Source organism: Brachionichthys hirsutus, chromosome 11 (genome assembly GCF_040956055.1).
Source record: "Brachionichthys hirsutus isolate HB-005 chromosome 11, CSIRO-AGI_Bhir_v1, whole genome shotgun sequence".
Lineage (NCBI taxonomy): Eukaryota > Metazoa > Chordata > Actinopteri > Lophiiformes > Brachionichthyidae > Brachionichthys > Brachionichthys hirsutus.
The window spans coordinates 12,521,184-12,546,878 of NC_090907.1; the positions used below are offsets into that span (position 1 = coordinate 12,521,184).

Consider the following 25,695-nt stretch of genomic DNA (forward strand, 5'->3'; position numbering starts at 1 on the left):
TTTGGTTAGGGAATGGGAATTCCTTTAATTGTAAATGTTTGGTCACAGAAAACTTGAAACAAATGCTAAAAATGACAAACTGGAACCTCTTCCAGGACCTTGTGCTGAGAAACACAACTTTGCAAGATCACAGAATTGTGCACGGCGATTATTTCTACCATTTAAAATAAGAGACACATTTATCCAAATTATTGGGTTTGTTTTGCTTTGTATATTGATCTTTCCTTTCTTTTAAACAGCATGAACCATCAATCACAGTGGCAATAATGTGATACAAGATAAAAGAAATATAAACCAAGAAAATACACATTCTGGTAAACATTTGAGGAAAAAAATGAATGTAATAAAATACAACAAAGCCAAAGTAAAGCTGAGTCTGTTTAAAATTAAAGACAGACTTGCAAATGTGGGGAAACAAATTAATATACATTTAGAAGTTTCGATGCAGAAATTCACAGTCATATCTCTCAATTATAAAACATTTCAAGCAATAACAGCGTGAGGAAAACCAGCGGTTTGCCAACAACATACAAATGATTAACAAATTCATAATTCTATACGTTCGTATCCTCATTAGGTATGTGGCCTGGCCCTCCTGCAACCACAGCCGAGAGGCAGATAAAGCAATGGTTGGATTGAGAGCTCTTTCATTCTACCAGTTTTTCATGTAAACAATGTGTTTTATTTTTATTTTGAAAAATAAGAAGGCCGGCTTTTATCACTCCAGCTTTATCGAATGCTTTGTAATAGGTTGGCGAGGACGCTGGTATCTGACAAAGATATCGGTCTAGATAAAGATCTATTGAAATGGTTGAGTCTCCCCTCCCACAGCTTTCTGTCTTTTTGTAATTTGACCTGTATGGAAATATACTTTTTTTTTTACAAAACCTTGAAGTAAAAATGCACATCGCCTGACTATTCAAACATTTAATAACAAATATAATGTGGTTACATAATTGCTGCACCAATTTGACTCTCCTTTCCTTCTTTACCATGAACACACTCACGCTGTACTGAAAGGGATAAATTCTATAGTGTTCTGGGTTTGTCCGAGCTTTGAGAGGACTGAAAGACAAGACTCTGCCACACTGTCAAAGCACATCAACGTAAACTAGTGAACATTTGAAGGATGTTTTTCTGTGATTGTAAAAAAATATGATTTATTTTCTTCCCCCGTTCTGATTTTTAAAAATCTGCACCTGAAGCTGTGGCGATACATTATTCCAGTATGCAGCCATACACTCGCGGTGTAAAGTGCATCATGTGCCGTTCCTTTCACACCCAGTCACTCATCTCTTTGCAGCAGAGTCTTGCCTCTCACTTCTGTCACTTTCATCATTCAGCATTTCAAAACTTTTCAAGGCATGGCTGGATGAAGGCGATAGATGATAGAGGTTGATGGACAAAACACACAACATCCCGTTTGGATCCACTCTTCCTATCATCTGTACACACGGCGAGGCACTCTGAGGGTCAGGGCTATCTTTGGAAGTGCCTCTTTGAGTTACTCAGAAAACATCTGAGGAGTTCCACAGAGCTGCCTTCAAGAAAAACTCCCTTTATGTTTATAGAAGCAAAGTTTCCCGGGGCTGCACTTTCAATTTCAACGGAGACCAGCAAAAGGAAACAGGTATTGAAAAGGAAATAGAGTTGGCTGCCTAAAGCAAAAATGCATATTCCAGCACCATTTGATAAAGAAACACAGGCTGTGAAACGGGCATGTCCACTGGTCTGTGCGTGATTATTGCATCAAACCACACATCAATTGTGTTGCAAGTAGGAAAAAGCCAACAGCGACCAAAACACACTGAATGCAGTAACATCGATGTCCCGTCTACCTCTAAGCAAAAGTTCTCATCATTGTTAAAAACATGCGCAGGGAACAAATATGTAACAAATATATCGCAAGTAAATATATTCAAAAATCTAAACAATTCATTTTCCAAACACAAACAAGTGATTTCATGAGTAAAATTAAATCACACTGGGAAACGTTATTAACAGTAGTACGGCCGTCTCTGCTGTGCAGTATGTCGCCCCAGATGCCATTGTTTTCTTTACTTGCTTAAAAATATGTCGCACCTTCACTGAAATCTGGGGATTTTCATTACAATCAAAGGAGCGCAAAATAAAGGTGCCAAGACTGTCAGTGATGCGTGTGTGCGTGTGTGCGTGTGTGCGTTCCCACTGAGTGACGGGCCGGCATGTTGTGGACCAGGAGGAGGCAGAGACCAACATACAACATACACACGACACAAATCAGTTTCTGTGAGACGACTTTGAAAACACAATATTATCACAGAGAATGTTTGTTTCCATTTGTCCATCTCTTTCAGTAGCATGTGGCATTCCATTGGCCGTCACCGTCTTCACCTTCTCTTGTCTTTGGCAGAGATGTGAGAGACTAAACAGTAAAAATAACAAGAGTGCAGATGTGTGGAGAAAACGATGGTGACAAAACACAAAACAAAAAAGCACGCCATGGCTTCTTTCTCCCATCAGTCAGAGTGTGTGATGTTGGTCTCCGTGGAAACGGGTGTCACAGTGTCACATTTGACCAGAAGTGACCGGCAGTAAACGGTGAGTGACCGTGACGTGGAATGTGAGGTGTCGATGTTGTCTGAACGATGAACTGAAGAGGCGCTCTAGTGTCAGGGTGGCGAGGCTGAAGGACTATAAAGCACATGGCATGCGCCCCCCCCCCCCTCCTCTCCCCGTCCATTTCTTTCTGTAGAATTGCCCCTCCAGACTGGATTTTAGACCATCTTCCACTCTGTTCTACGTCCCAGTCTAGATGAAGGCCTCAGGCTTGCTGCCGTTGTTGATCTTGACGTAGATCTTGGGATCCTCGTCACGCTCCTCTCTGAGGCTTTGAAGGTGGCAGCTGTGGCACAGCAGGTAGAGGGGCAGGCAGAATCCCAGCATGCTCAGCGCCAATAGGCCCACGTTGACCTGAAGATAAATATCAGCATAAAAGTCCAGTACTTGTTCGTTTACTAATTTATGCTCATGTGCACATGGTCTCACCCATAGTGGGTCTCCATCCAGGGGTCCCACCATGGCCATGAAGAGAGGCTGTTGAAGCAGGGCGAACAGAGCGCTGATCAGGGATTGCATGCCTGTCAAGCTGCCAAACTGAGAGGACGGGTAGCTGTGCAAACGAGACACAAAGTCACGTCTCAGGTGGCGAAAGTGAAACGGTTTCGTATCAAACCTGCGACTCTGAAGATTCAAATCAAGCGTCTCCAGCTCTAATCACATTGGTTTCGGTGCCGCTGTGTATTCTCTAAATGCTTTGTGTACAATTTATTTCAATGATAATTTCCTTAAACAATGGCCGTTACAGTTTACATGACCTTACTCTAACATTATATGATGAGCAGTGTGAGGTCTGTGAGTCTGAGGAACCTGTGGCTACAAACCTGCCGGACGAACTCAGAATCAAAACCAAAGTTATTTTTCTATAGCCCTTTTAGGACTTGTTTTTTTTTTTTAAATAGCTGTTGGTGTTTGCTTGCATACAGATCTGTCTTTGTCTGTAATACAGATGCATCATGGTTGCTCTGCTGTATGAACTGATCAAAATTGACATTGATTAGTTTTCACATGATATGATTAAATGCCATTTATCTTTTTGACAGATTTATTTGCAGGTGGCTGGTCAACAGAGAACACCAGGGCCCCGTCCTCCCCGGAGTCACACAGCAACACACGAAACACTCGGGGCGACAGAACTATCACCCTCTGCAGGTGCGATTGTGTAGCTGTTGAACAAATTGCTGATTCAAGATATAAATGAATAACATTAAAATTAGCCACAAATCATTTTTAAATCAATCTCTGAAGGAAAGATTTTCTCATCGCCCCAAACAACCTCTGGGATCGGCTCAAGTCGCGACTGTTCGCTTTAGGTGCGACAACAAAATGGCGGCCCCTTCTGGGCGAGTAGTGAAGCGCCCGTAGAATTCACTGCAATCTGATACATGTTGGGAACAGGAATTTAAAATAAAATAATTGTTAATTATTGAACGAAAAAGAGATTTGTTTCCAATACCTTCACGTTTTAGCAATAAATCAAACTGTGATGTTTCCCCACCAAGAATAATTTATTTATTGTGTGAACTCGTCCTTCAACACAGAAGCCCAAATGCATTTTACCATGTAGTGTGTGTGGCATATGGTATGGTGTGTAACACGATGATTGAGCCCTGTCATCCTGTTATCTTTTGAACGCCACACTTACACGGCAGCATAGAGACCCCCGACTGCAGAGTGGATGAACCCTCTGACAATCGTGTGCAGGACGAAGGACAGAATCTGAAGAGGATAAAAATAACAACATACAGGTAGTACCGTGTTTAATCATACAGCTGTCCACAGTGGGAGATGGTTTTCATGTTTAATAAATGAGATTCACAATGACTCAAGAACATGCAATGACTCCTCTGGGCAGTAGATGCCACTAAAGTACTATGAATTAGCAGGATTGGCATGAAAATGGGTCAGAACACCGTGTACTTTCTCAAGTTGCTCCCTCTTTCACTGCAGCGATCTCTCGGAGCAGAGCTTCAGCAACACAACATAAATATTTATCCGGCGTGTGTTTATGCACCTGAAGGGGCAGGCTAGGGATGAGGCAGGTAACTCCAAAGCCAACCAGCAGGAGGTTGGTGAAGATGAAGGCTCGAGTGGCATTAATGATTTTCTGAATCTGTCTGTCAGGACGACGGGGCTGACCAGGCTCCCTAATGGAATGGAAAATATGAAATACATTAAACTTCTTAAGGGTTTTTACAGCTTCTTTTTCGGTTTTGGGCTCCTTTTCTTTTACGTATGCATGCATCCTCACCTGTTGGAACTCTTCTCATTCGCATCCTCGCAATCTTTGAGTCTCCAGTCCATGACGTAGCCAATCACAGGAGAGGTGACCAAACACAGAAGTTGAAGCACACCAAAGATGGATGTGTAAACACTCACTGAGAGACATAACAGTAGAGAAACGAGCAAATGTTAACGCACGCGAGAAATATTTCAAGCCTCTTGGAACACAACATTTATATGAATAGTTTGGGGCGAAGTAGCAAACACAAAGTAGACAGACAGAAGAGGAGAATGACTAGAGCATATGTGTCAAACTCAAGGCCCGGGGGCCAATGTGGCCCGCCACGTCATTTTTTGTAGCCCGCAAGAGCTTTGTGCAGACATTTGTTTTTGTAAAATGCTGAAAAGTAAAAGTGAATCAGAGTTGATGTGTATTTGTAACTGATTTTTAATCTGTAAATGAGGTTTTAATGTTAAAACTAAATATTTGTTGCTGACTTCATTCTGGATCCGACCCAGATGATATTCAGTGGTGAGATAGAGCCCCCCCCCTACATGACTGTGTTAAATTCCCTAAATATCGGTCAATAATCAATGGAGATATTGAAGAACAAATTACAGACAGACGCCGGCGATTACATAACCTCGGCGGATATTTTTACAGCAGTAAAGTATCGATATATTTTTAGAACTATGCAATTGCATATGTAATATTAATAATTTAATTAAGTATGTAGTAGTAAATACAGTTATTTAGCAGCATGTTAAGGAGTAGTTACATTTTATTTACATTACATTACATTTAGTTACATTTACACAATTTACAACTGGCCCTTTGAGGGCAGCCGTAATGCTGATGTGGCCCCCGGAGAAAATGAGTTTGACACCCCTGCTCTAGAGGGTTGATGGTTCGATCGGCTGGAGTTTAGCCTGAGGTTTCTTACCCACTTGCATCTTCTCAACTGCAGCAGCAGCAGCATGAAGCCAGCAGGACAAGGAAAAGATAAAAAACAATAGAGTGCAGGAAGAAAAGGAACGACAGAGCCGTGTTAGCAACCATCAACGAGGCAGTTTGGCTGAGCAGAAAGCAGCTGACGGAGGACTGCCGAGTGTGAATGCCCAAAACAACACAGCTGTGATCACCGAGCTCTGGTCACCGAGCAGAAACACAGACCTGAGCCGAGGTCTCCCTCCGTCAGGGACTCCAGGATGGTGTTCATGGCTCCCATGTAGAAGATGAGGCGCAGCTGGGTCACGCACATGGTGATGAGGCTCAGCAGAAAGATGGGACTGAAGATACTCTTCATGAAGGACGGAGCTGCACAGGAAATTAAATGTGAGACCGTCTTGACAGTTTGCGAACACATCACAGGACCTCGACGCCACGCCACCACAGTCTGCAGGTTTTCAGAAGTATTTCTGTGTCTCTTCACATTCTGATCGCTTTTTATTGGACGGAAAACTATTGTTTTGTTTGGTGTTAAAATATTTGTCTCCCTGCCTGGGTTAAGTACACTGTAAAGATGGAGGGACCGCTGTCATCTAAATATTCCCACTGACCCCTGGGTACCGTGGTAACATGTGTTCTGCGTGACAAGCGGAGTATGATGGGGGGGGGGGGGGGGGGGGGTTCTAAGGAAGATGGGTTCCAGGAAAAGTTGATCATTGATCTAAATAGTGAATGTAAAAGGAAACTGGACACAGTGGTCCAAATGTTGAAGCACTGGGAAAACCAATTAATTGTCGGTGCACAGATGGAGCAGATGGCTTTATTACCCAAATGATATACAGCTGAGGCTAAATGAAGAGAATGTTTTGGTGGCTCAAGGTATTCTCTGATGCTAGAATATGAATGGTGTGGGCTACATGCCACTAGCCCCGTAGTCTTTTGCTCGCTCTCCCTCTGTTTGTCCCTCTTTCTGTCTCTGTCTGCAGCTCCTTCTGTCCGTGGTGCTGCAGAACCTGGACCTGTGGCCCTCAACACTGATGTCCATATCGCTAGCATTAGCATTTCCAGTCTTATACATCTTGTTTTTGTCTGCTCCTGCTCTGTCTCTCTATCGCTTCCCTATCCATCTCCTCGTTTTTGACTCGTCTCCGACCTGCCATTCTCTCTCTCTCTCTCTCTCAACCCAGCCGGTCAGACAGATGGCCGTCCACCATGAGCCTTAGGTTCTGTTCAAGGTTTCTGCCTGTTAAAGGGAAGTTTTTCCTTGCCTCCATTTCCAAAGTGCTTGCTCTTGTGGGTCAACTTGGGTTCTGTCTTTCCCTGCTAATCCTGTAAAGTGCCTTGAGAAGACTTTCTGTTGTGATCTGGTGCTTTCTATAAATACAATTGAATTGAATTGAAAACAATAACTCTACAAAGACCTTTGCTTATCACCGGGGATGACACAAAATATAATTAACATGCCAAACTAAGACACGGAGGTCATGGTTCATTGGAAAGTAAACTGGGAGTTCCTAACCCCAGTGTGGGAGAGCTGGGAGGAACTGAAGACGTTGTAGTGGAACAGAGGTAAGCGGAGTGCTCATGTGTACAGGGGTGCACATAACGCAGGTCATCATGCGCGGCAGCCATTTGGAGCGTGTAATGTCGCTTGTACCTCTACCTAACAGTTTGCTTGGCAACACCACAATTACACCTGCAAATCTACTTGTAACGCCCCGGAGTCACATTTAAGTAAATACAATAATCCAGGAACAAAATCTAAGACCTGCAGGGAAAGACAGAACCCAACTTGACCCACAAGATCAAGCAAGCCCTATGCAAGTATCTATGCAAGTACAACTTCAAAGATAACTTTTATTAAGTATACATTCCTCCTCCTCAGGACCTTTGGCTGTACACTGTTGTTTCGCTGATCAGATGAATGTTCTTAATTTGGATAATTGGAGGCTAAAGAACACTTATTTTGACTTGTCCCGGATTTCACTAGTTGAATTACTCTCACAGATATCAACGATAATCTCTCGGTGGCATGTCAAGGATTTACTATTTTTGGTCAGATCGTCAATCCCCATTATTTTACTGGAGATTCCTATCATTTTGAGTTGGACCTATTTTGTCACTTACACTCCTTCTCCTTGCACTTCACCTCCAGGTCGATGGTGGACAGGCAGAGCTTGTTGGCTTCCTGCATGCTCAGGTCTTTGGGTGGCTGCTGGTGCTGCTTTATGGAGTTGCCGACACTAAGACGGCGCCCCACGGTGGTGACCTGTCGATGAAACTGCTTCCCAGTGATCTTGTGGTCAAAGCCCAGCCAGCTGAACTTGATCTTCACCCTGATGGAATGACATAAGAACAAGACAAATAGAATGGTTATTGTGGTCACAGAATACTTGGAAGCATCAAATGAAAGTCAAAAGAAAATAGGAGTAAAACCTTTAACTGTCAAAGGAAGGGAAAATTGGATGGGAAAGAAAGGACTGAGCTGAGTAAAAGCAAAGCCCCCTGATCGTCTGGCTTTATATTTCCTGTCTTTAACCTGCGCTGCTTTACACAGGGATTTCCTGAAACCTAAGTGAGAGCGTGCAGGACTTTGTACACGTTTATACGCAGTAATGTAGCAATCTCTGTGGAAAAAACAGGCAGTGAGAATCCCTTACAGTGGGAGTAGACTCAGGATAGTTAAAAGCATTACAACAGCTGCTTAATAATGACAGCGAAGGTAGAGGGAAATGATTGCCTTTGTGTGAGCAGGAATATAACATATATTCCTTATGTTATATTGTGTGAGCAGGAATATAACATATATTCCTTACGTGAAGTCCATGTCCTCTGGCCCTGGGAAGGGTTCTAGAGGCCAGTTGACAAAGCAGTTGAGGAAAACGAGGCCAGCACAGCCAGCCCAAACCATAAGTATGGTCACGAAGGTGGCCCCCAGATCATAGATCACCTATAGGCAGACAGAAGGTACTATAATATCATACAGGAGACTCGGTGTTCTGCTCAGGGTAATTCATTTTAGAAGAAAAGGGGCAAATTCATTAAAGTTTTGGCTTAAATCATTAATTAAGTGATTCACTGACAACGCCTGTCAATTTTTACCTTGATGCCAGGGAAAGTCACGGCAGAGGAGGCATAAGATCCAATCATCAGAGCAATGAAGGTCGACCTCAGATCTCCAAACATGTTAGGAAGCTATGAAGAGGGCAGAAATAACACATTGCTTTTTGGGAAACTTTATACAAGTACAGACCAACGTCGAAAGATTCACTGAAAAGAGAGTGGACAATCTCAGCCTTAAATACGATGACATTAGTGTGTGAGAGTTAAAATAAACTGTTCAATGCATCACCTGGCCAAGAACATTTGCTTTAGAACGAAAAACAAAAGATCTTCCTGAAGTATACTACATCACAACAACTCTTTCACCCAAGTAATTGACATTAACACGTACTTATACTCCAACAGAAGTATAAGTATCTGGACTCTCTACCAGTCATTTATAAATAAAGAAGCCTCTTGGATCAGAGGTGAAATGCCAAGTCAAAACTTGAACAAGTCGAGTTGATTCTTTGTTTTTGCTGTTCGCGAATTACAAGTATTGATCTCTGCGCCAGGCTTGTGTTGAGTCCTTGGCTTGGAGTATTACAATGATCCAGTATAGCCAAGTATGAATCCTGTCCTGCTGCTGCAGCTTTCTGCATGAGCCGTTTAGCCGTCTTGACCACAGCAAGGGACTTGGAGGTGATTACAGACCTACCCAAAACTACGCAGGATTAACTGGATGGTTTGTTTTGCTGTTTTTGGGTTGATAAGGACCCAAAAACACCAGAATAGTGTAGAAACATGGGAAAAGTGAGTTTATCATAATACGGGACATTTAAGAGACTGAAAGATAAAATAACTGATGCACCACAACTGAAATATTATGACCAGACTGAGGAGTTAACTTTGCAGTGTGATGCTTCAGAAACTTCAACAAGACAATTTCCAATTTATTGAAGTGTATTTATTTATTTTTTACATTTAAATCCTGTGTGTATAAGAAAATGATAATTATGTAATGCAGCAAGTTCATTCTTCATTTCTACCTGCACGGAAGTAACAACATTGTTCATAAATGATATGATTCTTATGAATCTCCAAATAATTATACCACTTACACATCTTGGCGACTGTCTACTCGAGATGCGACTCCAACCTTTCGACCTTATAGTAGCGGTAAATAGTATTTACGAGAAAAATCTACCTATTTTGTGCTTGAAAATCTTTCAGTCAGTGGGTGATTTACTTTACTCTGACTTTCTTGGTTTACGTAAACCCTTCTGACCGTGTACGTTTTTACATTAGAGTATTTAGGAAACCTGCCTAAATTGACAGCTTTTTTCTGAAGCACTTTTTATTTATTTTTGCTAAGGCTGAGCGCCTCAGCAATATGGCGCTCACTGTGGCCCAATCCAAAAGATTTACTTTTTTCACTTTGGTGTTGTTCAAGCAAGGATTCTGAGGGCTCTTCCACACTTGGAATTAATTACTTCTTTGAGACATTCTTCATCTTGGTGATAAGCAAATTACGTTCTGTTGCTGTTGCTCAGTGTCCGGCAGGTTTGTAACTTGAGCAATTTTTCTGTTTGGCTGTGCCTGACTTGTCTGGGTGAGGGCGCTGAACGTTATCAGTGTGCGTAAAGGAAATGAATGCTGTGTCCACAGGACAACATGTGACCCACTCTAACTATTCTAGATCATTATAGATAAGCCATTTACTAATTATAGGAGTCTACAGTCTTTCTCTCTCTCTTCTCTGCATTGCAAACATTGTGAACATAATATGTGAATCTATTCAAAGGCCATAAGACATGAGTGTAGAAGCATCGGACCACAACTATTTTGTTGCACTTCTTTGTGAATGGACTTTAATTCATAAAATACTTACCGGTACATGTTTGAACCATCCTATACTTATTTTGTTAGTCACTTTATATCGCTGTGCCAAACAGTAGAAATGGAAATGGCAGAAACCTGTGGAGAAAACTGCTGAGCCTACATTCAGGTGGGTGAAAAGTGAAAACTCCACAGAGATGTTTGAGAGGAAAGGAGCGAGAAACGAAAGGAGGAAGAGGGTTTGCTGCAGTAAGTGGAAACTTCAGCTGAACAATGGAGAACCAGCTCTGACTGGTCCGGTCCTGTCCTGATGGGACATGATAGGATCATAAAGAGCAGCCAAGTGGGCGGTAAGATTAGCAAACACACCAGACAGCATACCTCCATTGACCCGACAACATCGTTTGCTCCCTCCCATTACGGTTCAATATTTTTTAAGGCTGTAGATAATATATTTTAGGGGGGGGAATTGCCTGGAGGGGACATGCATACTCCATACAGCCACGTCTTGAAACATGGGTTTTCTCGTTGGGGCGTAAAAGCACCACCCCAGCAGTAATTTTATTTTGCTCGTATTATATTTTATTACTCTGCCTTTATTGAGTAATGTTTTCTGTTTATAAACCAATAACAAAGTAAAAGCACATGGATTTTTAAATGAAATGTATAAACTTATATTAATCTGTCATAAATATATCAAGTAGCTTCTAGATGCCTTTTAAAAATGTAAAGTAGTTGTACTTTTTAGTTGTGGCATATCCTTTCACAGTTTCTGTAGAGTAAGTGAATTACCTAACCCAGAAATCAACTAGAACAGAAATTCACTCGGCATCTCCCACTCAAAACAGCTTACAAATGATCTCAGTGGCAGAATGACGTGCCGTTTGCTTCCATTTGTCAAATGAAATCATGTCAAAATCCAGTGACATGCGTGCAGCGAATCTGTCAGACACACGATCAGCGAGCCTGTTTGAATAAACTCAGGATAATATCACAGAAGAAAAGGGACAGAGAACCGGAAATACTTATTTCATGCCATGAGATTTTTTTATTTTATTTTATTAGAGCAGCAAATAGAGCTTCAGTTTGGAGGACTTAAGACAGACCTGCATATGAACAAGACTCAGACCAGGAGGACATGCTTTATGTCTTGTCTGTGCCGTTAATACACAGCATGGACTGAATATATGTGAATAGACGGGGTCTGTTTGGAAACAACAAAAGAAAAAGGGGAGTGCAACTGTGAAACATGAAGCTGTTTCCGAGAACAGATTGGATCGGGAGTGAACACGCCTCCTCCTCTTCCTTTCCCTACTTTCTATTTCTGGAAATGTTAAGAGTACATCCACAGGAAGACATTTGAGCAACAACATTTAAGGAGACAAAATACTGGAGTGAAATCCTTCTACTTTGATCTCCTTATAGATTGTAAATAAAAGAGGAAGAAGCAGAGAAGGAGAGTCCTAAATGACTGAAACGCACACATCAAGGTGGGTCGCTCTAACTTTTAAAGAAGCTGCTGAGTCAGAGTTCTGTATCCCATCAGAAGTAAATGTTGGAAAAAGCGCAGTAACAAGCCTTCACCGAGAGAGAAGCGTGCGCGCGCGCGCACACACACACACACACACACACACACACACACTCACATAAACCTGCCAAAACACAAATACAGCAGTACAAAGAAAACCAGCCTGCAGGGAGGTTCCTACTGCAGGTTAGAGGTTCTCCACAGGTAAAACGACTTACACAACTGTCATGTCACCCCAGCATATACCGGTACACGAGACATCGGAGCAAACGGACTGATGTGTACAGGTTTGATCTTACTGAGGGAGCGCAGGCGAAACTAGAGAAGACAAAAACAACCAGGCTGAGACTACAAGCTGGGGACGTCAGAGGGACTTCATGGGGTAAAAGCGGCTGAGCAACTTCTGTATTTGTGTGGGGTGGGGGTGGGGGGGGGTTGTCTGCTTTTGTGCAAGGGTACATGCCGTACCCAAAGATCCCACATAGCTGCTTCCTGTTTGTCTCTTCAGCGGCTGCCTGCCCCTCCTATCAGTGTTTTTGTGGTGAAGCAGCAGACTCTTGAGACTGCATTGTTAAAAAACGTGCAGCATTAAATGCACGACACAAATAATTACCAATCCGCCCCTGAAGTAAACGGTGCATTATGTATTTATCATAGTTACCATTCTCTTCTTCTTTTTTTTGACACTATTGATCTGTAGATGTGTCAAACAGACACAATCATTTACATACACATGCTAGAGATGTCTATCTGCGGATGAAATATTAACGAGGCGAGGCTCACAGCTACAGCCGCAGCCGAGTGCTGAATAATAAATTGCTAATGCAGACTCGCTCTCCTTCATCCACTCTCACTGCTCTGGTGATGCAGCACTTTATCTGATGAGGTCATCTCATCCGCTGGTCTTCCTCATCCCCGTCTCCTGTTGTCCATACATCACTGCTCAAGCTTTGTCATTTGTTACAAACTCGGGTTTCTGTTATCAAGGAGGGTTTTTCTTCTTTAACTAGGACCCTTTTGAGATTGTGTTTAATGGTGTAATTTGAGACACTGTGTGTGTGTAATTGGACTTTTTTCAAATAATTAAACTAAGCATGTGGTCTTATCAATGGATGGGTAATTGATCATTTTTAGATTGAGATTACCTCAATTATCTTGATTACAGCAGCTTTAACCACCTTGCGGGTCACAGGTCTGCTGGAGCCTATCCCAGCCGACTACGGGCGAGAGGTGGGGTACACCTCGGATATGTCGCCAGCACACACTACGGACAATCTGGATCAATTCACCTAAATTGCATGTTTTTGGAGGTGGGAAGAAGCTGTGACTAGAACACAATTCGGGGGCTTTTTAATTCCTGCTCAGTGCTCCAAGCCGCTCCACTCTGTTAATTCTGTTAATTTTCTATATTGCATGAATGAATTGTGACACTTTAAAGGTCTCATATTCTACCCTTTTTACACAAGTTAATGCAGTTCCCAAACGCTTATATATCTGTTTGCTATTGGTCAAAATAGCAAACAGATGGTGCAGGACAGCGTCCCTCATTTCTGTCTCAAACAGATGCTGCAGGACAGCGTCCCTCTTTTCTGTCTCAAACAGATGCTGCAGGACAGCGTCCCTCTTTTCTGTCTCAAACAGATGGTGCAGGACAGCGTCCCTCATTTCTGTCTCAAACAGATGCTGCAGGACAGCGTCCCTCTTTTCTGTCTCAAACAGATGCTGCAGGACAGCGTCCCTCTTTTCTGTCTCAAACAGATGCTGCAGGACAGCGTCCCTCTTTTCTGTCTCAATCTGATGCTGCAGGACAGCGTCCCTCTTTTCTGTCTCAATCAGATGCTGCAGGACAGCGTCCCTCTTTTCTGTCTCAATCAGATGCTGCAGGACAGCGTCCCTCTTTTCTGTCTCAAACAGATGCTGCAGGACAGCGTCCCTCTTTTCTGTCTCAATCAGATGCTGCAGGACAGCGTCCCTCTTTTCTGTCTTAAACAGCTCTGTCATTAACGCCTCTAAAAATGAAACCGAAACTAAATCCATAGCCAAGCACCAGCTGCACGCTACCATGGTAACCCGCGAGGTGACTTTTTTAGCACACATTAAAACATTCGTGCTACTTTTTGCTGGAACATTATCACCAAAAATAAACTTTATCCACTCTGTTCTTCTTCAATTCATGCACGAGCCACAGGTAGAGCGTAGACGTGCGGAGCACAGACACGGGGAGAGTGCGCACACATCTTGTGCCCCCGATTTGACGTCACAAAGGGGGAGATTGATGCCAGACATGTTTCAATACATGATTGCAGAACTATGCAAACTACTCCAATTCTCCAATTTTGTAGTTTTTGGGTCGGTAATGACCCCAAACCACCAAATATAAGTGTAGAAACGTGTAAACAGTATTTCTTTTTCATAATATGTCCCCTTCAAGCAGTTCATGAGATATAGTGTAAATAAAAATAGTCCTCACTGTGGTCAGGCAAACAGATGGCCATAGTGACTAATATATGCCACTGTCATTTTTATGTTGAGGGTATAAATACAACAGCAAAAAGAGCATTGCAAGAACAATACAATAAATATAAGATTCGAAATCAGTTGTATGTGACAACCAATCCCAAAGACAATGGATTGTTAGTTACTGAAGCATACATAGTAACTAAAACATATCCGTCCATATGTCTTAATTAGAATACTTCTACAATACTTGTTTTTATTAAAGAAGAGTGAAGTAACGGACCCAGGATGTCCCTTATCTTTTATTTTATAATCTTATTTCAACATTTAACTCTTAAACAGAGCACTTATGTGGCATAGCTTGAACATTCAAGTAATAAATAATAAAGAAAATAAACTTTGGACTTGGACTAATGCAACAGGAAATATTAAATACAAATATTTAAAATAAAATAAAATGAACAGAACCTCAATCGCACGTTTTTTCTCATCCACGTCAAAATACTTCCACACGGCAGATACACTTGCGCCTAGCTTCAAGCTGCTTCCGTGTTTTGGCCCGCTTAACGGCATTCAACCAATAGTGTCACAGGAAGTGACGTCACGCTGCACGCGTTGCCATTTCTGTGTGGAGTAGAGAGGGCTCAATCTGTACCACTTCGTAACTCCAGATTTTATTAAACGTAATGAAAATAACTATCCATATATATCAGAGTACTGATCGGGAGCTAATGTCTAATTTCGATCGAGCCTGCAAGCTCGTGATTGGGCACGATTTCCAATCATGTGATCGGATCTGGACATCCCTAAGTATAATGTTTTATTAAAGCCCCACCGTATAAAAACAAGGACAAGCTAGATATAGTAATACCTCGACATACGAGCGCTTTAACCTACGAGCATTCCTGCGAGCAATATTTTGCATTAAGATACGAGCATTAAATTGAGATACAGTACTTCACTCATTCAGTGATTTTCACTCTATCTGTGAATATTCTTTATAATAAGTGATGGGTCCAAAGAAAGCGAGCGGTAAGGATGGCAGTGAGAAGAAAAGACGCTCAATGATGATGATGGCAATGAAGCATAAATTACATAAACATGATCGTGGTGTCTGCGTAAGGGATTTGGTCGGCCAGAACGAGCGGAGCACATCGACAATATGTGCAATCCTTAAGTCGAAGGATGCTATCAAGAACACAATGCCTTCCAAAGGCATCACTATTATTCAGTGAAGTTAATTTTACATTTATGTAAGTATTTGTGTAAGGTACAATTACGGTACGGTATAAAGTGTCTATGTATCGTCCAACTCCTCCACACTGTACCCGCCATTAGCCGCTATCATCTGTCTCGAAGGTAACATAATAAAACAACGTTTCATTTTATAGTACAGTAATACTGTATGCCATTTATTATATCATTTTTTGTGTGTATGTCTATATAGCAAATAAAAACATTTTTTCCATTGTTATTAGCATTGATGTGGGTCTTTTTAGAGTGGTTGGAGCAGATTAAATATTTTTTCAGCTATTTTATATAGGAAAAATGTGATGGCGATACGAGCAAATTGATTCACGAACTCGGCCCAGGAACGAATGATTCTCTTATATAATGTTTATATAATTATATCTTTTCACATTCTTCTCTTCTCATTCTTTCTTGCCAGCATTTCCGAAAATTTCATTTCCAACGTTTTTAGCAGTGCGCCGCAATCATTATGATGACCAAACCATGTGACAGTCAAAAGCTTTGCTACTCACTGTCAGAGAAGTGAAGGTCATGCACATTCCTCCAAAGCCATTCATGGCCAAAGCAAAGAAGATCAGGACCGACAGATCTGAAGGAGAACGAGATTTTGATTATGATCATGTCACATGTGCATCGATACGATTTATGTTGCTCTTCTGTGTGAAATGCTGCAGCCCGAATAGCAACATGGCGGAGGTCAGTGTGAGAGGCAGTGTACCTCCTGTGTGAACATGCTAAAATCATGTATGCGAGATGGCATGCATGCTTACTGTTGGGATCACTGGCGCCATAAGCCATGAGTAGGCAGGACAAAGCGAAACAGGCACTGCAAGACAAAGCAATTAATATAATAAGTCTATGAACTTACAGACATACCAAAAGAGGTCACGGTCAAAAAATGTCAAACTTACCTGCCAAGAAGCCGCAGCTTACGAGGACCATATTTATCCATGACGATGCCCATGGGCAGGGTGATGGCAGACAGCAGGAAGGAGCCCACGGTGAAGGCCAGGTTCAGCATCTCTTCCTGGTCCTTACAGACGGGCCAGCCGTTCATTTCGAGGTACTCTCCAGATGGCTGAGAGGCGTTGGAGAGGTTGAAGCTTGATGTGTTTCCTGGATGGCCAGACAAATCACAGCAGAGACAGAAGACTCAGATCAGAGCACTGCGTAATATTGTTCCTTTTATCTTTACTGCAAATCAAAAGTCAAAGGTATAATAATACTTTAATGCAGCGCGGGGTACACCCGAGGCGTGTCACCAGGGCACACAGGCAGCCACTCACTCGTACTCTGCGGGCAATTTGGAGTGATCAATTCACATAAGCTGCATATTTTTAGAGGGAGGAGGGAACCAGAGAACCCCGGAGAGAACCTGCGCAGATACGGGGAGAACATACAAACTCTGCACAGATAGGAATCAAACCCGAAATCATCTTGCTATGAAGGCCACATCGCTACCCACTACACCACCCTATAAATAGATAGACAGACAGACAGACATGTACAACACTTCCTCTGACACTTGGAATGCTCATCACAAATACCGGTACTTTAACCTGTGGGTATCTGTTATGCTCCATGATCACCCAAACAACCTCATTCTAGAGGTAAGAGTAGGGACTTTGAATGTTGGGACGATGACGGGAGAAGCTAGAGAGCTGGTGTCAGTAGCATCAACAGACAGTCGGGACAAAGGGGAGGAAAACAGTGTTGAACTGGCAGAGAAACAACGGAGGCAGACTAAGCATCGACTCGATGTTTAATGTCTGGAGGAAGGGGACGAGACAAACAGCAGCTTGTGTGGGCTACAGTTGACTCGGCTGCTGAGTAATCAAATGACCTGAGTCAATAATGGCAGAGCCCCAACACACAAGCAAATGCATGCACTCGGGTTAAACCATATACCGGCTAGCTTCCTCCTCAAGAATCATGCTATACTGTGTGTTCACCTCGTATCTGCTGTCTTTCAGCTTCATTTCTATTAGAGGTTTCACTAAAGTCCATTTCTCTTTATTTATGCATTCGGTAATGATCTAATATAAAGAAAAGATGTAAGACACACTCACGTCCTACAGATGCTACTGGTTTAATGATTAAAACAAGGTATTAGCTTTGTTTCCTCGGTTTCAAAATTGTCCAACCGGGGCCGTCACGCAGAAACACAATTCAGCCTGATGATCTGCACATTACAATAACCGACTGATAGAAGATGAAGAAAGGAGAGGAGGTGAGTTAGAGGAGGAGGAGAAGTTCTTACGCTCCACAGGTAGGAGGTGAATTAGAGGAGAAGGAGAAGTTCTTACGCTCCACAGGTAGGAGGTGAGTTAGAGGAGGAGGAGAAGTTCTTACGCTCCACAGGTAGGAGGTGAGTTAATCCGAGCCACGTCTGCTTTAATGCTGACCATTTATTATCAAGACTGAATATTTTTAATGTTTGAACAAGTACAGAAGCACCGAAGACAACAGTGTACTCAATACTCCCAACAAGTATAATAGGCAGGACTGTGAGACGGATGAAAAGGTACAATAATGAGACCGGGGAGGCTTTCATCACTGCTCCTCTGTGGGACATAAAGAGAGACATCCACAGACAGAGACACAATCAGAGGATGAAAGAGATGGACATGCAAGACCACCTTTATAACAATGACTGTGGAGAGAGGCGGGTACACCCTGGACAAGCCGCCACTTCGTGGCTGCTTCTGAGGCCTGCCTGGTGCCAAATTGACTTCATTTTCATTTTCAAACTGCTGAGTCAGTAAAAACCTTGTAAATGTGCTCATTAGCAGGTCGTCACTAGCTGGGCTGTTTTCACACCTGACCAAGCGGACTCGGTTTGATTGGGGAGCTGAAGTACTTGTTTCGGTCCTGCTTTCACACTGATTTCTTTAAAGCGCACCAAACTTTCTGAGCAGCGTCACGTAGTCGAAAGGGGCGCTCGCTGATTGGACAAAGGAGGAGTTTAAAGCGCCTGGGAAGTCAAACAGATTTCGGAGTTCAAACACACGAGTGGAGCCGAGGTGAACGGAAGACACACGAACGAAGGCGGAGTCTAGTCGAGTCGGTTCAGTTTGAGACGACCTGCCGTGTTTTTTTCCCGCTTTGTTCTCTTTAGGCCTTAGTCAGGAGTAAAACGAAAGGCTTGCAAATGATACAGAATAGTTACATTTACTTAAATGATGCTTTTGTTTTTCGTACTATTTCCACTTTTATGTGTTTTCTGTTGTTTAGATGCACGTAGTTACATATTAATAGAACTGTCGGCATGTAACTGGGCATTAATCTGCGTAGGAACGGATTCATCTAGTTTCCATTATTTCTTATGGGAAATAAAGTTTCGGTTTCCGAACAGTATTACATAATGAATTATGTTCGAGAACCGAGCTTCCACTGTCACTTATAAAATGTACCTGAGCAAATGCTATGAGTTCTCTCCCTCGTGTGAAACAGCTGACATTCACCCATCCCTTACTAAATATGGTTGCCATGGAAATCGGACTCACCTGCTGCTTTACACTGGTAAGAGTAGAAGCCCTCTGATTTGAGCATGATGAGCAGCGACCCCCAGCCCAGCAGCACAGCAGAGAAAAGCAAGTTCTCCACGACCGCCGTCACTGCCATCCACCACCGGCGGGAAAAGGCCGTGGCCAGTGTTGGTGCCATGTCGGATGGGTCGGATGGGTCGGATGCTGCACTTCACTGACTGCAAGGAAGGGAGGCTGTTGGAGCCTGGAAGGCAAGCAAATGGGTCGTATTACTGTTAAGACCATCTTGCAGGTTACACTTGTCTTTTGTGTGATTCATTCTCTTCATGACATTCGTGTGGAGAATCAAAAGAGTCATTTGGGTTTATATTTATATTTATATTCCCTCTGGCTAATCTGACTCCCCACCTCCACCAGAAATATGCACTAGAGATGACTTGGTGACTATAAATGAACTGAAAGCACGACTGCAGGTGAGACTAGATGTGTCTTTCTGTGTGTCGTGGAGTGATAATCGGTCGCAGAAAATAAGGTTCCTTTACTTCACCTCACCGTTCAGTAGTTTTTGGTAGTGAAGCATTTGGGATTTAGTGAGTCTGCCTTTTTAGGGTGGCTTTACACTCCTTTATATTATTTTACATCGTGCATTTATGCAGACCGTACTAAGTCATCATGCAAAATAAGTTAGCTCGCTTCGGTTGATTGTGCTAGAGGTAGGATTTCCCTGCAGCGGCCTTGGGGGGGCCTCCAGCACGTCTTTGTTCTTCTGATGGAGAGGAGGCCTCTCAAACAGTAAACAGCTGACGCCCTTGACGCGCAAACCCCTCCTCCTATCCCGCCCCTGCACGTATTTAATTGGCTTGAAAGTTTCAGTGGTCTCTTCCTATTGGCTGCTACTGACATCGCGCTGGGCGAGAGGATTTAAGTTACATTCATTATGTCGGGCAGGATACTCGATCGATGATTAACAACAACAGTTTGGCTTCGATGTTCTCGCTGAAATCATTTGGATCAATTTATAAAATGTATTTTGTTTGTTTGCGCACTAAAAACTTTCAATAACTAAGTACTGCCGAACGTATCACAGCTTCCAGCGCCGAGTGAAGCCGTAGAATCCCACTGTCCTTGAACGCAACGTGAGCGCGAGGCCGTCTTTGGTGTCTTTGACTGGAGTCCCTCGCGCCACTGGACTGTTTGATCATCTGAACATCAATTGTTCTTAAACGAAGAAAAAGCTGCAACAGTATAAAATAAGAACAAACGAATCTCTGGACGAAAACAAATGTTCAAAAATAATCAACAGAAAAGTTAAAGTCTAAGTGAGGCTAACTAAAAATACGCGTTTAATACATGAGCCTGAAGTTACTACAAATACATAGTATTGATACCACGCGAACAAATACTTTTATTGTGGAAAGTTTTCCTCTTTCAGATTTTACACGCAAAACGTTTCACTATTAGCCGATTGAATCTCCATAATAGACGATGTTTATAACCTGGGGGGGGGGTGTTAACACAGTGAATAACGAGCAACGCTGGAAACTGGTCTGAACTGGACCCAAGTCCCCCCCCGCGTCTCACTCTCACCGCTGAGTCACGTTAAGAGGTAGAAAGCATGAAAGCTTCCGGTTTTCCTTTCAAAATAAAGGTCAACGAGCAGTTCCGACGCAGGGTGGCAAATCCTCTTCTGGCAGCAAGTCCTACTTTAAAGTAAGTTCTAATCAAGAATAAATGGTTCGTAAAACAAACAGCAAACTTAATAATAAGCGTCAAATAGCAACGCAGCGGATTATATAATCCCCCCCCCCCCCGATCCTGCTCCATCATGCCCTCAACTCCTGAACAAGAGTATCCCGAGATGCCTTAACTCCACCTGCCGACACCGGAGGGAAGGGAGAAAGGAAGTTCTGCACTTGTGAACATATTTTAATGCCTTTAACTTGAAGGGAAGTGCAACCTCTTTCCGGAACCTCACAGCTCCGCTTAACAGTAATTGTATAAACTCTACGCAAGCGCCGCTCAGCTGTTCGGTATCAACAGCAGCACCGGGAAGTACCGTCACGAAACAAAGACAGCGAATTAAGAGATTTCAGATTAAGGAGCTCAACTGAGCCTCAGACTAAATTATAACTTTCATAAGAGCTAAAATAAAAAGGGCATAAAGGAAGCGGTCGGTCAAGCAGCATCCAAGACATCACCTCAATCCCGACCAGTGTATATATTATATATTATATAACTGTATATATTATATAACGTACAGAATGATCGGTGGAAGGCAGTGAAATGAAAACCTTGACAGAATGTTAAAGCTATTCGCGTCTGCAGCCATTACGCAAAGGACAGACAGGAAGGGGCTGAAATAAAGAAGACTTATCCTAGTTAGATAGACTAGTCCCCCCCCCCGGTGAAGCGAGTCAGCGCGCCAGTGCGGCGCATCCTCGGGACCGACGACCTACCTGAGACAACAAGCCGCTCCGTCCTCTGTCAGATGTGTCCCTGCAGAAACCCCAGATGTCCCTCAGAGACAAAGACACACGGACAGTCCCCTTGGTCTCGGAGAATAACTATTCCTGCACTCATCCAACATCGCTGCTGATTTATAGCAGCGTGTGAGCAACGAACAAACAACCCTGCCTCCCCATTGGCCCGCAGCTGAGCTAGAGACGAGCCGGAGCCAATCAGAGCGCCCTGAGCCAAAACACGAGAAGCACACTGTTGACAAGAACAGGGAGCAAACTAACCTTTAGAATAAAGAATATTACAGAAGTACATTTATAAAGATGCAACGATGCTGTGATGCTTCCTGCGTCGCTCACCGTGACATTAACGACTAACTCATGTCATGTTGGCTTGCACAATACCGAGATGACAGAAACGGGGATGTTCTTTCTCCAGCCTGTTTGGTCTGAGTCAGTGGCTTCTTGCTGATTTGACAACACGTGGAAATTAAACTCCTACTAATCCCTGTTTTCGTACGCCAGTACTGCGTGTGAGTCACACTAATACTTGGAAGCTATAAATCCTCCCATCAGCACCTGAAAGTGAGCCGCTGTTTACGCCATGCTGCTGCTAATACAGGAGGGGAGGAGGGTTCACCTCATCCATGATGAAAACTACAAACATGTCCACACCGAAGGCGACACCTAGTGGCAGCTTCATCCTGGAACGATGAGGGAAACGTATTTAAACGTTTAGCATTAAAAAAAAGAAACAAGTTGATTTCTCTACAGTTCTGGAAAGAATGTTCAAGAACTGCAGTAAAACTGTAACTTGTGATTTGTAGTGATGATGTATATGTACCAATGTATGTACCAATATAAAATCAATACCAGGGTTTCAGTGTATGAGATGCAAGTGTCCACTCTAGTGGCTGATATGCAACTACTACCACTACTAGTACTACTACTACTACTACTACTGTACTACTACTACTACTACTAGTACTACTGTACCTTCTTCTTGTCCCTTTAGGAGTCGCCACAGCAAATCAATGTTCTCCACTTCACCCTGTCCTTTGCATCGTCCTCCCTAACACCAGCCACTCTCATGTCCTCCCTCACTACGTCCATGTGTCTTCTCCTGGGTCGTCCTCTAGTCCTGTCCTTTGCATCGTCCTCCCCAACACCAGCCACTCTCATGTCCTCCCTCACTACGTCCATGTGTCTTCTCCTGGGTCGTCCTCTAGTCCTGTCCTTTGCATCGTCCTCCCCAACACCAGCCACTCTCATGTCCTCCCTCACTACGTCCATGTGTCTTCTCCTGGGTCGTCCTCTAGCCCTGTCCTCTGGCAGTTCCATCCTCAGCATGGAAGTTTGCATTAACAAACTCACACAAACACTAATTTTACCGACTGTAGAAGTCTCAAAATGAGTACCGGTAGTACTTCTAGTACTTTACAGAGACCCTTTAGACGCGATGGACCTGCTGCAAATGTGATGCATCAGCTTCTGGCAGCATTCCTCCTCTTATGCCATTCCTTACGGGCAAAGGCCTCCAGCTCAGTACTATTCCTGGGTATACAGACCCTTCCCAAACTTTTTTTAAATATGATGGAGATATGATGGAAACCTTTATTTTCCATCATCCCCCCCCCCCCACCCCCCCGAGCCTCACAGGCAAAGGCAAAGACGGCAAAGGCAAGTAAGAATGTTTGAATAAAAGCCATTCACCAATATGCATTTACTATTCAAATTTATTTTTAAAATATTTAATATCAAATTTTAGTGTGTTGGCAGAGTTATACATTGGTGCGGTGCATAGAGTAAGTCAGGACTGATAGCAGGAGTGCATCTGTAAATCAATACATTTAGTATTTGGTATGAATAAAGCGAACAGACGGCGACATTGAGGTGCTCCTCAGAAATCTTTAAAAAGAGTCATCTCTCGTCAATTAAGTATTTCTATGAACATTCCACACAAATCTGTTATTGTATTGCTATTCAACAAGGAACATGAACAAAAACAAAAAAAGAAACAAAAGAAACCCAAGAAGCTTTGTTTCATAAATGTTTGACGCTCCCATTTATAAACACACACACAGACCTCCCGTATGAACAAACTAAATCACATCCAGAACTAACATCATAGTAAATCATACAACGCAGAATCATTACAGAGCGACAGCGTCTTTGGCTACTTGACTTCATGTGCAGTCGCAGCGTTTGGCATCAGCAGCTTGCTCCCCGCCTCCCCGCCTCGCCAACCGATGCCACACAGCGAAAAAATACGTTTATAAATGAATTTCTTTTTATTTGGAACATTTTAAAATGTTTTAAGAACTATTCTCAGGATCCGTCTTTGGTCAGAGTTCAGGTTAGATCGATCGTTACCAGAGAGGAAGGTCAGAAACGCTTTTGCTGTTGTGCGTTTTAAGGTTGAATCTGAACAACACATTTTTCTACCGTGAAAACAGCGAAATTGTCAATAGAATGTTTGGTTTAATGGAATAATTTGAATTTGACTTTTTCAATCATATAAAACCATAAATAGTACATTCAAATGAAAATGTGAGTGTACCAATGGAAGATGTGAAGATGTGTGCTGGAAGCCCCGCCCATCTCGCTACGGTCTCCTGTTCGGAAACACTTTGGCTTCCCTCTTCAAGTTACCGACGGACTAAGGCAAGTGGAGAAATCCAAAGTTAGGTGCTGAGAAGTTAATCTTTCTGGCCAAAAACTTTAAGCTTGAACAGTTACATTTGTTATATTCAGGCTGTTGCTGCTCAGTGTTCAACATTTACAGTTTTAACTTGTTTGTTTTTAATTTTATTAAGATTTTTGAATTGTTACAATACAATGGTTTTAAAAACTCAGTCTAATTTATTTGAAATATTACCCAAATCGGTCGCTTTTATTTATTTTATACAAATTCGATCGTTTTTTTGTTTCTTTTAATAAAAGCATTCAAGTTATTTTTTTCTGCCTTTTTAGTACCGAAAATTAACCGAACTGACATTTTAGTGTACCGGTACACCCCTAGTGCTCATACGTCAATATAGAGCCGGAGAAATGCTTTACTGATGAATTGCTCAAGGAAAAAGGCACAAGCACCCATCTGCTCATTGAATCTTCTAATAATTAACTTTTTTTTTTTAACATTTAGCTTTGATGATCTTCCCTCTTATTCTAACACTACAAACAGATTTTCAGTAGTACATTCCACTATTTATCCTGATTTAGTGCACACTCACAGTACTTGTTCAGAGACGTGTCCATTAGCCCTGAAAGTCGTTTTCCCTCTTCCCTAAACCTCAAACAGCTGTCCTGCACACAGTTAACCGTGTTCCTCACACCTACATACTTTGATAACCAGCCGTGCACTCCGGTCCTGAGATCAGTGATATCAGCAAGCAGCAAATGTAAAAAGGCAAAAAGCAACATCTAACCCTTCTTTTCATCACTCCCCTTTCTTGTCAATGTTGTCCGGCTCTTCCCTCATTTTCTTGATCATGTTCCCAAAATAAAGCACAATACACATTACACACACACAAACAGTGCAAAAAAAAATGCACCACAATATTTGTTATTCCATGCCTTCATATTATAAAATCTAATTATTTCAACAGCAACAGTATCAATCCCAAAAATGTAGAATACAATCATAAATATATCAGTTAGTTTTGCTGGACTGCAAACATGCCACTCCTGCAGTGGCAGCTGGGTTCTGATTGGCTTAGGCAGAGCGGGATTTGCAGGCGTGTGTTTGGCGGATGGGAGGGGTCAGGAGTACTTAGGTTCTGGTTCTGGGGTTCTGTGGTTCTGTGCGTGGTCAGAGAGGCCATCATCTGGAGTTCAGTCTGGGAGCCGTCTGGAAGAAAAACA

At 42.7% G+C, this 25,695-nt stretch overlaps 2 protein-coding genes across 2 annotated transcripts in view; both read right to left on the reverse strand.

Moving 5' to 3' along the window:
- Positions 1–21,930, reverse strand: LOC137901827 (large neutral amino acids transporter small subunit 4-like). Its single transcript, XM_068745870.1, has 14 exons — positions 21,832–21,930; positions 19,394–19,619; positions 16,799–17,003; positions 16,658–16,713; positions 16,400–16,476; positions 8,873–8,965; positions 8,587–8,720; positions 7,898–8,106; positions 5,996–6,139; positions 4,850–4,976; positions 4,613–4,745; positions 4,244–4,317; positions 3,028–3,151; positions 1–2,952 (listed from the first exon to the last, which is right to left on the reverse strand). Exons 2-14 carry the CDS (start codon positions 19,551–19,553, stop codon positions 2,791–2,793), a joined length of 1,698 nt encoding a protein of 565 aa, XP_068601971.1. The 5' UTR covers positions 19,554–19,619; positions 21,832–21,930; the 3' UTR covers positions 1–2,790.
- A 1,625-nt stretch (positions 21,931–23,555) lies between these two features.
- LOC137901820 (unconventional myosin-Ic-like) overlaps positions 23,556–25,695 on the reverse strand; it is a 43,329-nt gene continuing 41,189 nt past the window's right edge. Inside the window, exon 32 of the mRNA XM_068745860.1 lies at positions 23,556–25,681. Coding sequence (XP_068601961.1) covers positions 25,655–25,681 — 27 coding nt within the window. The 3' untranslated portion in view covers positions 23,556–25,654. The remainder of the gene's footprint in view (positions 25,682–25,695) is intronic.